The sequence below is a fragment of the Chironomus tepperi genome, unplaced genomic scaffold (genome assembly GCF_022539635.2).
Source record: "Chironomus tepperi strain 1889 unplaced genomic scaffold, CSIRO-AGI_Ctep_v1 contig_85, whole genome shotgun sequence".
NCBI classification, from domain to species: domain Eukaryota; kingdom Metazoa; phylum Arthropoda; class Insecta; order Diptera; family Chironomidae; genus Chironomus; species Chironomus tepperi.
In genome coordinates this window covers 6,790,654-6,806,382 of record NW_027226207.1, presented here as the reverse complement: position 1 = coordinate 6,806,382, position 15,729 = coordinate 6,790,654, and the positions used below count along the sequence as shown (strand labels likewise).

The window sequence follows — 15,729 nt, the reverse complement described above, 5'->3', positions numbered from 1 at the left end:
GATTTAAATTTGAGATTCGGATTTAAATTTGAAATTTGAATTTAAATTTAAAATTTGGATTTAAATTTGAGATTTGGTTAAATTCAATTAGAAATTAAAGTGGCAATTTTAAAAATTGATTAAAATTAAATTTGAATTGAAAAGTTGAATAAAACTAAAGGTAAAATTATCAAAAAATTAAATTAAATTTGAATTAAAAATCTAAATTCAATTGAAATAAGCATTTAACTTCATTGTCTAGGAATTTAAAATTTTATTTCAAATTTAAAAAAAAAAATAATTTTTTTAAAAAATCCATTTTAATCTGTTTAATTTTTATTAAATCACAAATTAAATTTAAAAAAACTGGCTTTTTTAAAAATTCTCGAAATCAATTTTCTCAAATTCTTAATTTACTAAAAATCTTCAAAATTGCAAGAATATCCAAAACTGTCCTTCAATTTCAAAAAATGCTCAAAATCCATACAACTTTCCTAAATGCATTTAATACACAGATTGCCTGCAATTCTGATTGGATTTTAAGACATTTCATAATTAGATTCCTTCCTTCCAACCCTCCAGTCAGATTCTCTTATTCAACCCTCATAACTATTTCATCCTTGCAAAAATCATTTCATTCCTCACACTTGAATAGATTTCGACTAGTTAACAGCAGATGGCAGTGAATTGTTGTTTAAAATTGTGTAATTAGAGTAGTTAATGGAGATTGTGAAGGCCGATAAGGTAAATGAGTGGATCGATAAAGTTTATGGTAGTTAAGGCAAGGAACTGAAGCTTCTTGCGGCACTTGTGGCTTGAGAAATTTTTCAAAGTCAATCATCTGTTCATTATTAAAGTTTTAAAGTTTTTTTTTGGTTGCTTTAAGGATATTTTTAAGGGTGTCGCACAAGTCAAAAAGTGAAAATTAGTCGACAGCACTAAACGATATGGAAATGCCTCAAAAAAAGTCATTATTCATTTATTTTACTCAATGGAACCGTCTACAATATGCTGATGAAATTTTTTTCAATTTTTTGACGGTAAAATTCGAATTTAAACAGTAAGTGTAGCATATTTAAGGAGGAAAACAAGCATATGAAATTATTCAGGAAAGGTGCATTGCGAATAGTCCTTTTGTTTAAGTCAACTGAATGAACACGACATGAAAATGTTGAAGGAACACAAAATATTTTAAAATCGATTTTTTGTGATTAATGGATTTCAACAATTTTCTTTATTTTTATTCTGTTGTTTGTTTTTTGGGGGTTTTGTTCTTGTGTACAGTATGCGACTTTAATATTGAATTGCAGATTGAGTACAGTTGAAGAATTTAGGAGGCTTTAGAGCGCATTTTTAGAAATTTTATTGAATTTAATTTGAAATTTTGAATTTGAATTGAACTTTTGAATTTAAGATAAAATTTAAATTTTAGTTCAAATTTCAAACGTAAAATGAAATTTGAATGTAAATTTAAAATTGTAAACTAAAAATAAAATTTGAATTTGATTTGAATTTGAGTTGAAATTTGTATTTCAATCAAAATTTGAGAACTCAAGTTTATTTTGAAATTTAATTTAAATTTTAAAATTAAATTTGAAATTTGAATTTTAATCAAAGTTTCGAGAAAAATTGAAATTTGTAGTTAAATTTTGAATTTAATTTGAAATTTGAATTTTTAAAGAAATTTTCAAACTCAAATTGAAATTTGAATTTAGATTGAAGTTTTGCCTTAAATTGAAATTCTGAACCTGAACTGAAATTTCAACTCAAATTGAAATTTTGTATCTAAATTGAATTTTAAAAGAGATTTTGAACTTAAATTGAAATTTGATTTTCAACTGAAATTTTGAACTAAATTTGAAACTTGAACTTCAATTGAAGTTTTGAACATAAATTTGAAAAATTTCAAAATTCCAGACATAAATGCACTGAGTAAACATCAATTTCTCCAATATTCCAGCTATTACCCCATTACAATCCCCCCTCACTATTTTCACAATCCACATTTAAATTAAGCAATTGAAAAACAAATATTTGAGAATCACGAACATTTGTTTTTCCTCTTCATTTCATAACATTGCACAATTTCCACGTATTTTGATTCTCATTTCCTCAAGCTCATACTTTATAACTTTAAAATTACCATAGAAAATATTCACTGCATTTTTAACATCAAATTTTCAGCTTTCTCCATCGAAAAATACATCACAAAAAAATCAATGGAATAAATTTATGGCATTTTAGATGACAGAAAATAATTTAATGTCATAAATATTGATGAGATGCACATGATAAGAAGGTAGACAAAATAAAAAACTATTTTTATTGAATTCGGTGCCGTATGCCTATTGGTTATAGCTAATGTAGATTGATTTATTTATGTTTTAATTTATTGTGATCGGATTATGATTCATTAGTTCACTAATTATGAAATGATAACGGAAATGAATGGAAATATGTAAAAATGGGTAGCATATATACATAAATTTTAAATTGTTATTTTTTGGGGGGTTTAAGTTGAAAATCACATTTGATTTGGACGGGATTTGAGGTGAGATTTGAGCGACATTATTTTATAGACTGTAGAATGTGTCAGAAGTTGTGTAGAATCAAGTCGGTCTAGTTCAATCGAATTTAAGTTGAATCAAGCTCTGTCATTGTTAATTTACTCATACTCAATACCCGACTAGCCTGCGAGGTAATCAATTATGAATAAGGAACATAAGATTGGCTCATATTCAATTCTTAGTACTCCGAATAGTCCAAACTGATAAATCGATAAGAAATCTAGCTCTAGGTCAGCGTGACTCTGACTTGGTGATGAATTCGCTTTCAACTGTTACACTGGCTTGGTACTTTATTTGAGATCTATTAACCGACTTGTGCTATTCGAGTATTTGAGTTATTTAATAAATTTTCAATAGATTTAGTCAATACTTTGGTATTGGGTATTGATTAACCTGATAAGCACAAGTCGGTTAATCGATCGAAAATCCATGATGACTCTGCAGCATCATAGTGCAAAATTTAAATCAAATCCGACATTAAATCTGAGTCTCGTGGATCGAGAACCGGATTTTTGATCTATTATTCAATTTGTGCTATTCTGGTAAGTATCAGTCGCTTTTTAAGTTGAGCATTGAGCTCTTTATCTGTCTTAGATGCAAAATCAAGGTCTTTAATGCAACTCAAAGGCTTCTTAAGTCGATTTGTTACACAATTTATAGTAAAATCCATTAAATCAACAAATTCAACTAATTATTAATTTCAGTTCCAATCTTCTTTGTTAAAAATCTACAAAGCTCCCTTAAAACAGCAACCTAACGGTAGCTTAATAGCCTCCTAACTTCCTAATATCCTTGAAATCCCATTTCTACACAGTTATCCCTTCAATATCCATAAACCTTCAACATTTTCCCATAGTTCATTCTTTCAAATAACAGAAAATCTAAAACTCCAGAAGCAAATTCTCCAGTTGGCAAATACAGCACAGAAATGGAAAATTGCACAATCCAAAAAGGAAATTGAATTTCTAAGAAGATAATAGGAAAGATTTTGATGCTTCGTAGAGCAGCATACATTCATTTCGTCGAAACTTTTTACAGATGGACAATTGACGATGAATATGGGAAAATGTTTCGTTGTTTTTTGGTACGGAAGGTCTTTTTTTGGTTGAAAATTGAGGAAGTCAATGAATAAAAATTGATCGCCATTAAAAATTATGAGATGGGAATCCATTTATTAAATTTGATGGTTATTAGGTTGATGAGTTTTTTTTGTTTTGAGATTCTCTACCTTCATTCGCCATTTGTTGTTTGTTGGGAAGTCTTCAAGGATCGGATACTTTAAAGCTATTGCTCATTAAATATGCTGGGTTAATTTTATTACTTTTTTTTGTTGATGATTGGGATCTTAATGAGGTGATTGAAGTTATTTTTGGCAGGGAAATATTCAATTGAATTATTTTGGTTATGAAGCATGGATTACTGGTCATTAAGTATGCCGTAATAGATCATTTTGAGGAGTTTTGTGTCATTTTCTGTAATTTCATATTATTTCACAGTCTGAACTGTTAAATAGGTACCTAGATGAGTGATGAGAGCTTCAGTCTTAGCTCAGCTATTTACAAAGACTTGACCATGGAAATATGGTCTAAGAGTAGCTTACAATAGCTGCGGTAGTTCCAAAATCTCAACTTGACTGCTAGCAAAAACCCAATAATGTAAAAGCTGAATTTTGAAACCCAGAAAACAGCACAAATCGATCAAAAATCCGGCACCAACTCCAATTAAACCCAGGCAACTCCATAAACTCATCCCAGGTCCAATCCACAAGCCCCCACAGTCCCAAATACAATCTTCCTTTGAGAACTATTTAAGAATTCAGCTATAACTTCCATCTACTCAATATTCGTACATACCAAAAAAACAATAAACAATCAGTATTGTACAGCAGACATTTGAACTTAATATGAATACCAGACGATTGTTAATTGAAATAAAAAAAGCAAAATAAATGCATAAAGCATAGAGAGAGTTCAGAGATAATGGATAAATGAATGAGGCTAGTGCCAAAGAATGAATTTTGCTTTTTTTTAAAATGAATAATTCTGAAGAATAAGGAATTTTTTTAGCTGATGAACTTGCCTGAGTGGAGTAGTGAGTTTGATGTTGGTTATTTGACTGGATGGCAGGGGTTGGAATTGAATTCAATTTTGGATAGAGTTGGGTTGACTCAAGTCGACTTCAATTTGGTGTTGGGTTGTATCGATTCAAGTCGTTTTGATCCAAAATCCGAAATGATTTCAAGCTCTACTGGATGGTGGCTTGAGTTTGATGAACTGATGATAAGGTTTTGAGAAATTTGCTTGATAAAATGTAAAAATTTGAAATTTTTTGAAGAATTTTGAATTTTTTTGACAATTTTGAATAATTTTTTCAAAGTTTGCTTAATTCATGAATTTGGAATTATTCATCCAGAGCAGTAAAGGGCAACCTGTGTGCCATGGCACACTAGTGAGTCATCTAAAATGTTCGAAAATGACATGAACTGTATGCCGTATGTGTCTAGGCGGTCGAAGCTTCCCAACAAGGTGTGTCGCGAAAAATAAAAGGTTACCCAACTCTGATTCAAAGTATTTAAATTTTTTGACTGTAAAGAACCTTATTGAACAAATTGAAGCATCTGGATATACAAAAGTGCTTACCATCCATCTCCATAACCCAAACAATTCCCTCCTTAGTCTCATAATAATTCCATTTACGGGCATTTATAAAAAAATTTATTTCTGCCAAAGAAATCCAGATCATTGATAAGCGCGACTTTTGGGAAGTCTGAAACTTATTTTTTTGATGAGAAAACTTTTTTTATTATTTTTTTTGCAATAAACAATAACAAAATAAAGCGAAATAAAAAAACTTTATTTTAAAGTGCAAAATATTCATAAAGGAACCAAACATCAGAGGCAGAAATGCCCGAAAAAAAAAATAAGTTTTTTTTTCAGTTCCATTTGTTGGCGTCACTCTCATTTGACTCATAAATTTATTTTTAAATTGTTAATTTATGTCAATTTTTCTAATTTATAACTTGATAACATTTTAAAATTTATAGAGCGTTATACCTTTAATAAGAATTCCTTTAGCTGCTTATAAATTAAAAATCATAACACAAACAGACATGATATATATAAAAGAAATAGAAAGATACATAACCACAAGAGGGCAACAAAAAGAGAAGAAACTGAAGAAATGATAATTTATATGTGAAACAAGTTTGAAAGTATTGAAGGAAATGGTTGATTTAGTGAGGGTTGAGGAACATTTGGTATCGATGCTTTAGAGATATTGCTGTGTGGATTGATATTTTGGAATAGTTTAATCACCTTTCAATTCTTATTGATTATTGAATTGATTGATAATAATAAGACGGTGATGTTATTGATTGGGATTGAAGATGGTGGTGCTGGTTATTGTCTGTCTGGAGGGTTTAAAGTTAGAATGTAGAATTTATCACTTTTGATGGGCTGCATTGGATGCATTTTAGGATTTTAGGGAATTTTACATTTTATTTTAAGAATATTGAACTGATCATTCACAATTTAGTCAATTTAGTCACAATTTGATCATTTTAAGTCATTACTATGCTTATGGATATATTTTTAAATACTCGAAATGGGTAAGACATTATAGGGGACCTACTCGAGGTGGGGAGATAGGTTGTCAATTTTTTCACTCTTTTTTTGAAAAGTTCTTCAATTTGCTTGGGTTTTTCGAGACCAAAATCCAAAAGAACTCTCATACTGCGTTTCATACTGAAAAAACTCGAAGTCCTTCTACTTCTCGTCCTTTTAAGGGTTCTCAAAACCGAGATCAATTCCCTTTTGAAGAATTCTCTTGCAGTCTCGGATTTGCCAACGACTTCCGTCTCAGAAACGGTTTCTACCTCGGTATTGATCCTGGTCTCGGTATTAGGCACCTAAATTCTTCGAAACCAAGACTTCGGTAATCCCTATACCCCCCAAAAATGATTGTGTTGCACAGGCCAGACCATTAATTCTGGAGAATTCTGATAAAAAATTCTGATCAGTTATTTTTCAGAATTTTAAACCAGAATTATTTAGAATTCTATCTGAATTCTGACACCCTCAAATATGACTTGCTACAACCTTTGTATCTGTACCTTAGTTGCATCTCTTCTATTAATAAATTCATATAAAAAACTTGGAATCATATTTAACAATTCAATGCGGCTAATTTGATGCTTTGCTATATAAATGAACCTATACCAGCCGTCACGTAGTCGTCAGGTGACTCTCTCGTTTTGCAGTCAACACAGCGTCATGATGACGACTACTCAATTCTATTGTCCTTCCCGGTACACATTTAAAGACCATAGTGTCAATTTAATTAATTTCATCATTAACTATGCAAAACAACTTCTCAGAAAATGCACCAAACTTGCCGATTCTAAGCTACAAAATATCAACAACTCTCCATACACAGTCTCTTATCTAAACCTAAATAATCAACAACTTTTCTTTTCCTCTTCATAATAATCGCACTAGAGTCTAAGCTTCTTCATTGAATATATAATGAATTTCAGAAAATTATAATTTGATAATTTATGAGCAGTTCCAACAAAAGCAAGTTAGTTGATTCTTTTATTTTTGTTGTATTTCAAGTCTGCTGCTTGAACAAGATAGATGAAATAGTGATGAAAGAGTTGCCTTATATTCTCATCCACAAATAAGTATGTTTTGTGCTTCTTATTTTCCTTTATCTTATGATTGTTATCATTCAATGAGTCTGAATCTGCTTGACTCACATATCATCGTAATCATTGGATGATGTTGATATCAGATGTTGGATGGATTTACTATTCAGTTGTTGATTATTCGGGTTATTGAGAATGATGATGTCTGTGGATGTTAGATAAGATCGGGATGGAATATGGGTCAGAATGTTGGAAATTAGATGAGCTTGAGAAACAATTTGAAGATTAAGAGTTGAAACTGTCTATTTAAGAACCGTCCATTTAAAATTAAGCAGATGCTAAGCAGATGTAATGGTGCAGGTGACCAGCGATAGAGGCAGCTTCAGGTGACATCTATGGGAGGTCATGGATCACAATTGATCTGTATGGACAGTGAAGTAAGTAAATATGTGAGTAATAGAGCAGAGTCTTGACCGTAAGATTCACTGTGGTCACAAAATTCAGTACCAAGTCATCATCAAACCCGATTATGCTTGGATGGTTTGGCTTAGTTAAAAGATTAATAGACAAGAATTGCCACTATAAGAGTCGCAAAATTCAAAGTCAAGTCTTGATAAAACCGGATTGTGCTTGAATAGCTTGACTAAGAGATGAATAGGTAAGAATTGCCATCAAGAGTCGGCATCACACTGTCCACTCGCAACATGCATGGCCTTTTGGTTGCTAAATGCCTTTAGCTAGGTCTAAAAACGACACATGGTCATACTTTAATATTTCGCGCTATAGAGATGGCGTCATTGCCAGTTTTAGGAGTTCCAATTCATCCAGACGTACTTAAAATACTTTATTACATACAAAGACAAAATTAAGAATTTTTAAAAATTGCTATATGTAGCTCCACAACTTGAGTTAAAACTGATTAAATAGTCTTCTATAGTGAGATTTGAACCTCATTCTTTTAGAATTTCACTTAAAATTCCAATTCCACAACATAAACCAATTAGACCTGATCACAATTCCAATTCATTCCACCAAAGCATTTCACAAACAAAGCCAGACTTAAAGCCAAGAAGAATTCAATTCTCATAAATAAATAATTAAGTAAAGAAAAGAATTTTTCATGGATATTAAGTAATTAATAAAGCAAAGCTTTTAAAAACATTTTCAGCTCATTCCATTCAATTTTCATTATTCAGTGACAATAATAGTTTTTTAAATACCACATAAACATCACAGACATCGCAGACGTATGCCTTTAATGATTGAATAAAAAAAATAATAAAAAAAAGAGAATTGAAAAGAGGAATTAGGGAAATAATACAGGAGATTGCAATCAATAATTCAAGAAATTCTCTAATAAATAATGTGAGCATCGATACTGTTCAGTTTAGTGATTAATGAATTTTTGTGATTAATGAAGTTTCTTTTAAATGATCGACAATACCCAAAAAATTGATATGTGTGAAATGGTCATGAGAGTTTTTACCGTTTTGTAAAAGTGAGGGTATGACAGTTGTAATCCACTGGTGAGGAGGTACGAAAATTTTCTGTATTTTTTTTGGGTTGAAAATAAAGTTTGCAGAAAAGTGAATTAATTATTTTTTTTTTTTTGAATTTTTTCGATCATTATTTATAAATTTCAGTTATGCTTGGAAATTGTGGTAGTATTTGGACTATTAGGGGGTGCTGACTATCAAAGCGACTGTAAAAATGTCAATAATATTGAATTGAGCTAGACCGATTGACACATATTCGAATGTTGACATGATAGTCTGTTACAGCTGCATTCAACTACAATCAAATGGAAACTAGATATGTCTAGTATGTCTTCCAGATGTCTCAAGGTTGAGACAGTTCCGAGACACCTCATCTCAAGGCCTTATAGTGGCAAATAAGAGATTAAACATTGTCTATCAATTGGCACTTAGTTCTTAATTTACTGCGATTAAGGCTTTTGTTTATGCAACTAACGCGAGACAGAACGCGAGAATGGGCTTAGAGCTCATGGAGAGAAGCTGTACATAAATAGAAATGATAAAGCATGGCATTTGGTATCCGTAATTGGCAAACAAAAGCCAGCGATAAAGTCAGCGATAGAACTAGCTTTAGGTTACATCTAAGGTAAGTCTTGGATCATAATTGATCTGTACGATCAGCGAACTAAGTAAGTAAAGCTCTTAAGAAGCATCAAATGCTGCATACCGATCATACTCAACTAAAAAACAATCTATACCTCAAATCCTCCAACATTCACCTCATCCACATCACAAACCACCAACAATTCATCCCATCCCACCATAATCTCTACCAGCATCTTCCATTCAATTCTCCTTCATCTTTCTATTTGTCCAATACCCAAAAAAATAAGTAGATTATTGATTATTAATTTCTAAATCAGCTTCCCAAAAAAAATCTAACAGAATTAAGTAAACAATTTAGTGGTAAAACTGAAAAGAATTTCCATTTTACAGACAGAGACGCATGCATGTGTACATATATAAATCGTATGTGCATGCATGCAGTCCAACAGATGACTATTGATTAATGATCATCCGTATGAGAGAAAACCCCGAGAATCAGAGACATAGTAAGGAATGAGAGGGAACCAAGTGGATGGTGTTGGGGGTGTGCAGGGGTTAGGTGAGGGTTGGGTGGGGGTTGGAGGGGTTTAGAGGGTAATAAGGGGGGAAATGCATGGAAATGCTTGATATATTGTATGGCATAATTAGGATGACACTAACTACACCCCTAAATCATGACGTAACTTCCAATCGACCCCTCAAAAATAAATCAAACATTTAAAAATGCGAATAAATATTTTCCTGGCGATTGTGCAACTGAAAAATAAACAATAGACGACAGCATTAGAAGGAAGTCAAAGAGAGAGAAAAATTGATGACGACTTTTTTTTGAGGCACAAAAACGTCGAGATTCACAATCATGCAATGCAGCTGTTAATCTCTATCGAGGGTTATAAATTTTAAAAGGAAATCAATCGACCCAAAAAAAAGTATGCAGACGTACACATGCGAACATAATACACAAAAGAGCAAATAAAAGGGAATTGACTGTGTGCCTGTATGTGTGGATTATTTGCTCATGTCACACAAATATACTGGGATTTAACATTTAATCCATCGAGAACGTATTGACCTCTGGTATTAACTGTAATGGTTTCCATCATAGAAATTATGATAGAAATCTGTCAATCATTCCAACCATTTTGTCATATTTTTAGTTCTGTTCCTCTTTCGTCTTCTTCTTCTTCCTCCTCGCTGTTTGCCTATTTGCTTATTCATGGTTTTTTTTAAATACTCCATGTGCATGACTGAGCACTTCTTATTTTTGAGGTAAAAAAATGAAAAGAAATTTCTGTGTGAGGAAATGATGAGCTTCGTAGGTTGCATTTTTTTGTGTGTCTATTTTTTTTTTTTTTTTGTTAAGTATCCAACTGCTTGTAGCGAATTTGCATGATGTGTCGATGATTGAAGGTTTGATCCTTTGGTTTTAAGCTTTAATTTCTTTTATCTTTTATTCTTTTGATTTTTTTTTCATTGAAAATTGAGTTTTTGACTTACAAAATATTTTGATTTAGTACAAATGTTTTACTTATAGCTATATTTACAGTTATAGTTATGCACAGGTAGAAAAAGGAAATTCTAGAGGTTTTGGAGGATTGTCAGATTTGATTTGGTTAATTTGAAATAATTGTTTAAAGAATTGAGAGTTTGAATTGAATTGAAATTGAAATTGAATTTAGAATTTTGAAAGTTGATTTGAATTTTAAAATTTGAAAAATTAATCAAATTTAAAAGATTTAAAAAAAATTAAATGAATATTGAAATTTAAAATAATTTTGAAATTTTAAAAGTTTGAAATAATTTTAAGAATTGAAAAATTTGAATGAATTTCAATAGTTAAAAGATTTAAATGAATTTTATAAATTGAATAATTGAAATGAATTTTTAAATTTGAAAAATTTCAATGAATTTAAAAATATGAAAAATTTAAATGGATTTCAAAGTTTGAAAAATTTAAAAGAATTTTAAAATTTAAAAGGATTTAAAATTTGAAAAATTTAAATGAAATTTAAAACTTTAAAAATTAAAATAAATTTTAAAGAATTCTAAAAAATTAAAGAAATTATGAAAGATTTAAAGAGTTTGAAAAATTTAAATTTCTAGATAGAATTTTAAAATTTCAAAAATTTAATAAGGTTGAAAAATTTTAAAATTCATTTAATTTTTTAAAAAATGAATATTTGTTGTGAATCTTAATTAAACAGATTTAAAATAAACTTTAAAAATATTAAATTCAATTTAAACTTTTAAAAGTCAAAAAAAAATATTTTGATTTCAAAATTAATAAAAAAAATTATTATTTAAATGTGAAAACATTCGTTTCAAATTTTAAAATTCAAAACTGAACTTTAAAGTCAACAAATTTAAATTATTGTATTTTTTGATAAATCCAAATGTCCGCCAATCAAAATTATCTTCCAAATCACCAAAAAATAGTTTCCAAATTCAATTACAATTAAAATCCCATCAGTTCTTAATTCCCCGTCCATTCCACCATTTAAATTCCAAAAAAATCTGACAAAATCCATCCGCTAGATCACATAATTATCATTTCTAAATTAGGAAGCTATTAAAGCTATTTACATCATTTGATCCACAAATTACTTTATAATATCATTATTCTTTTTTATGCTAATATATACAGTCTTCTCGGTTTTATACACAAAAATATAAAAAAATTATTCAGACTCTCTTATAATTCGTTAAATTATTCACATTAAAGGCAGTAGCAAATAGTAAATTATATAGCTGGTTTAATTTTTTTCCTTTGTTTTAATATTAAATGTGTATTTTTTTTGTTTTGTCTTGTCTCATAGGTAGATGGGAGGTGATTAAGGGGGAAAATTGAGTTTGTCCGGTTCGATGGGTGTGCTGAGATGGGTTGGGATTGATTTTTGAGATTTTTAAGCATTTTTCAGTTTGTAAATTGATTTTTAATTTCAAAACTCGCTAAAAATTGACTTAAAATTCAAATTCTAGCGATATTGGGGAATATTACTCACCATCCTACCCATAACCCCCCAAATCTCATCACTAAATTCTCTAAAAATTCAATCAACCTCATTCATCTCATTCCCAAACCAATACTACATCTACACAACGGATTAACCCAATTTCTACTCGGAAACACCCCCGCACTTATTTAAATAAACTCATTTTTCTGTCACATTTGATTGACTATGTCTTATAAACCTAGAAAATATATATTTTTTTTTCGACTCCTTCCCATTAAAATGCGTTACTCAATTCCCCATTATTGTCTATCAAGTTATTACCTATCTTATTGTACATCAAGCCCACTAATTCAAATGGAACGAAGAACTTCTTCCTTCCATGTCTTCATGTCGTCTTCTAATAGTAATGTAAAATTATCATACAAACGACGATAATTCAAAATGCGTTTGCTGCTGCTCATGATTGATATTCATCAAGTCATTTAACGTATTATTGCTATTCGCTACCATCATTCCATTATTATAATCGTGATGTGGAGGCATATTTGACTGCTGATAAGTTGGATAATTTTGAGTGATTTGTTGCTCGTCCGTGTACAATAAATCGACTGTTGTAAGCGAGCTATCTTTTTTAAATTTCATTCGGCGATTTTGGAACCTATAATGAAAAATTGAAGAAACACAAAAAGAAAGAAGTAGATCGTGAGTACAAATTACTATCGAAAATTCGGTTTGTTGCATGCAATTACTTACCAAATTTTTATTTGCCGTTCACTTAATTGTAGTGTGTGTGAAATTTCAATTCGCTTCCTGCGAGTCAAATATTTATTGAGATTGAATTCCTTCTCTAATTCAAGTGTTTGATATCTTGTGTATGTTTGGCGTGTTCGCTTCGAGCCCTTGAGATTTTCTGTGGAAAAAAAATGGAAGATTTTGGGTTATTTTCGATTTTTAATGTGTAATTGACGGAAGGATTTAATGGTTGGATATTTTTTGGCGAGTTTGGAAAGGGATGCACGACTTTTTTCACGGTATGTTTGGGGAATTTTGAGGAGAAATCGTGAAATTGAGGCTTAATTAAGCGTTTTTTGAGCTAAAATGAACAATTTATCAAGCAAAATTGAACAAAATTCAGCAAAAATTAACAAAATTGAGCAAAAAACTGAGAAAATTGAAGCGAAAGCTGAGAAAAGTTAAGCAAAAACTTAGCAAAGTTAGCAAAAAGTCAGCAAATTTGAGCAAAAACTGAGCTAAGTTCAGCAAAAACTGAGCAAATTTAAGCTAAAATTGAGCAAAGATAAGCCAAAATTGAGCAAATTTTAGCAAGAAATGAGCAAATTTAAGCAAATTTAGCCAAAAACTGAGTAAAATTGAGCAACATTGACCTTAATTGAACAATTCTTAGGCAATGTTAACTAAATTTGATTAAAACTCATCAAAATCGAGTAAATTTTGATAAAATTTAGCAAATTATGCGCTGATCTAACCAATTTTCATACTAAAGTGAGCCAAAAATTTAACCAAAAGTCGACAAAATGTCCAAAAAACCATTCAAATCCTCACCAAAAATCCAATTCCCACCCCTAAAACTCATAATTCTCATCCTTACCTTCATTTTGATCATTCCAAATCCCACTTGAATTTGATGTGTCATCATGATTATTACTCTTATTGTGATGATCCTTTGGAGATGATGGCGGTGTTGTCATGAAGCTATTATTCATTGGACTATTTACTTTAACATCATCATGAATGGACAATTCATATCCTTCCTTATTATAATTACATAAATTAATTGATTGTTCATCAGTGACTGTCGAAACGGATGGTAATTGATAATTTTCTGATGTTGAACTTGCTGGTGAAATACTGCCAGCACCATGATGATTTTGATGATAAAAATATGGCGATTTAACATATTTTGCACGTTTTGCTGGTCTTGATAATAAGGCTCGTAATGCTGGCGAATCCTCAGCTGTCGTTGAATTATCGATTATTTTCCTTTTACGCGTCTCACTACTTGCTGCATAATTTTCATTTGTTGTTTCATTATTATTAAGTTTTTGTTTTTCAGTCTGTTGATATTGTTGCTGTTGCTGATGCGCATGATGACCATAATATAAATCATTTTTACCATTCACATATTGATTACAATTTAAATTTGGCTGATTTTCATTTGCCATTGTACGTGATGTGTCTGGATGGGTTGATTTAACTAAACTACCACTATTATTATGAGAATAATTATTTAACATGTTTAGTTGATGATTATAATGCAATTGTGATTGTTCTTGTTGTTGATGCTGTTGCTGAATTTGATTATAATATGAATTCCATTGATCATTATAATTATTTGGTGGTAAATTATAATTATAATTATTGTATGTATCATTTGTGTTATTTAGATACTGTCCGGTTGGATATGTATAAATATTTTGCTGTTGGCTGTGAGCTTGATGATGATGGTAATGGTGATATGTTGTAATGTGGCTATTGCCATTGTTGATGTTGGTATTATTATAATAATAGTCTGAATATTGTGTTGCTGCCATTATTTCTACCGTTTTTTTTTGTATCTATATGTCTTTAACTAGCACTAAATTTATCATTCAACAAATTATACTCTGTATGTGAATCACCACTTAGCAGTCAACTAGATACATACTCGTGTGATTACTTTTTGATGAATTATTTCCACTTTTTTTAATGTTCTTTCACTTTTTTTTTACACTTTAAAATTTTCGCAATTTTAAAACTTTAGAATAATTTTTCCTATGATGTGATCCTCACAACGAACGGATAATGAATGACTAAACTACTCATCTGACACGAAACTAAAAAAGGTCCTGGAAAAAAAAAGTCATCGACTCTCTATCTATTGTTATCCTTCGTAAGCAACAAATACACATAAAGGAGGTCATAAAGTTATTTATGTTCATATTTGCAACAAAATAGGAATCTATTTGCAGAAGCAAGTAAGTGAGTGTATGTGTAAATATGAGGCACACGACTCGAAAAGGAGTTGGAAAAGGATAGAGTGAGGGAGGTGTAAGGAACGCAGTTTTGATGGTTATTAGGAGGTAGTGAATGGAATTGTGAGAATGAGTTGGGTATGAAGTGTAGATAGGGAATGTTTTTGGAGTCAAACATAATTTGACTGCAAAATGTCCTCAATTTGTTACAGTTCTTTGAAAAAATTGATTCAAAAATCCACTGAAAAATTGGAAAAACCTTGAAAAACTCCTATATTGAGAAATATACTGTCTACAATTGAATAACAATTTTTTGAGGTCGTTGCGGACCTTAGGCTTTCTAAAAAAAGTCACAGCAAGAGTTTGTGTTGCCTAATGTTGAACCTGATATTTGCGTCTATATGAATTGATTTTAAGGAACTTTAGTGACATTTATTGACATTAAATTGTGAATTTTGATGTTATCGTGGCATATACCAACACACTAACTTGTAAGTCTTTAAAAAAAGTCAAAAACAGCAATCTTGGTGG

General features: G+C 30.5%; 1 protein-coding gene across 1 annotated transcript; it reads right to left on the bottom strand.

The window, feature by feature from the left end:
* Nucleotides 1-12,570: 12,570 nt before the first annotated feature.
* On the bottom strand, nucleotides 12,571-14,778 carry LOC139086524 (homeobox protein Hox-A5-like). The gene is made up of 3 exons (XM_070634989.1): nucleotides 13,836-14,778; nucleotides 12,980-13,136; nucleotides 12,571-12,884 (listed from the first exon to the last, which is right to left on the bottom strand). Exons 1-3 carry the CDS (start codon nucleotides 14,776-14,778, stop codon nucleotides 12,644-12,646), a joined length of 1,341 nt encoding a protein of 446 aa, XP_070491090.1. The 3' UTR covers nucleotides 12,571-12,643.
* Nucleotides 14,779-15,729: the final 951 nt, after the last annotated feature.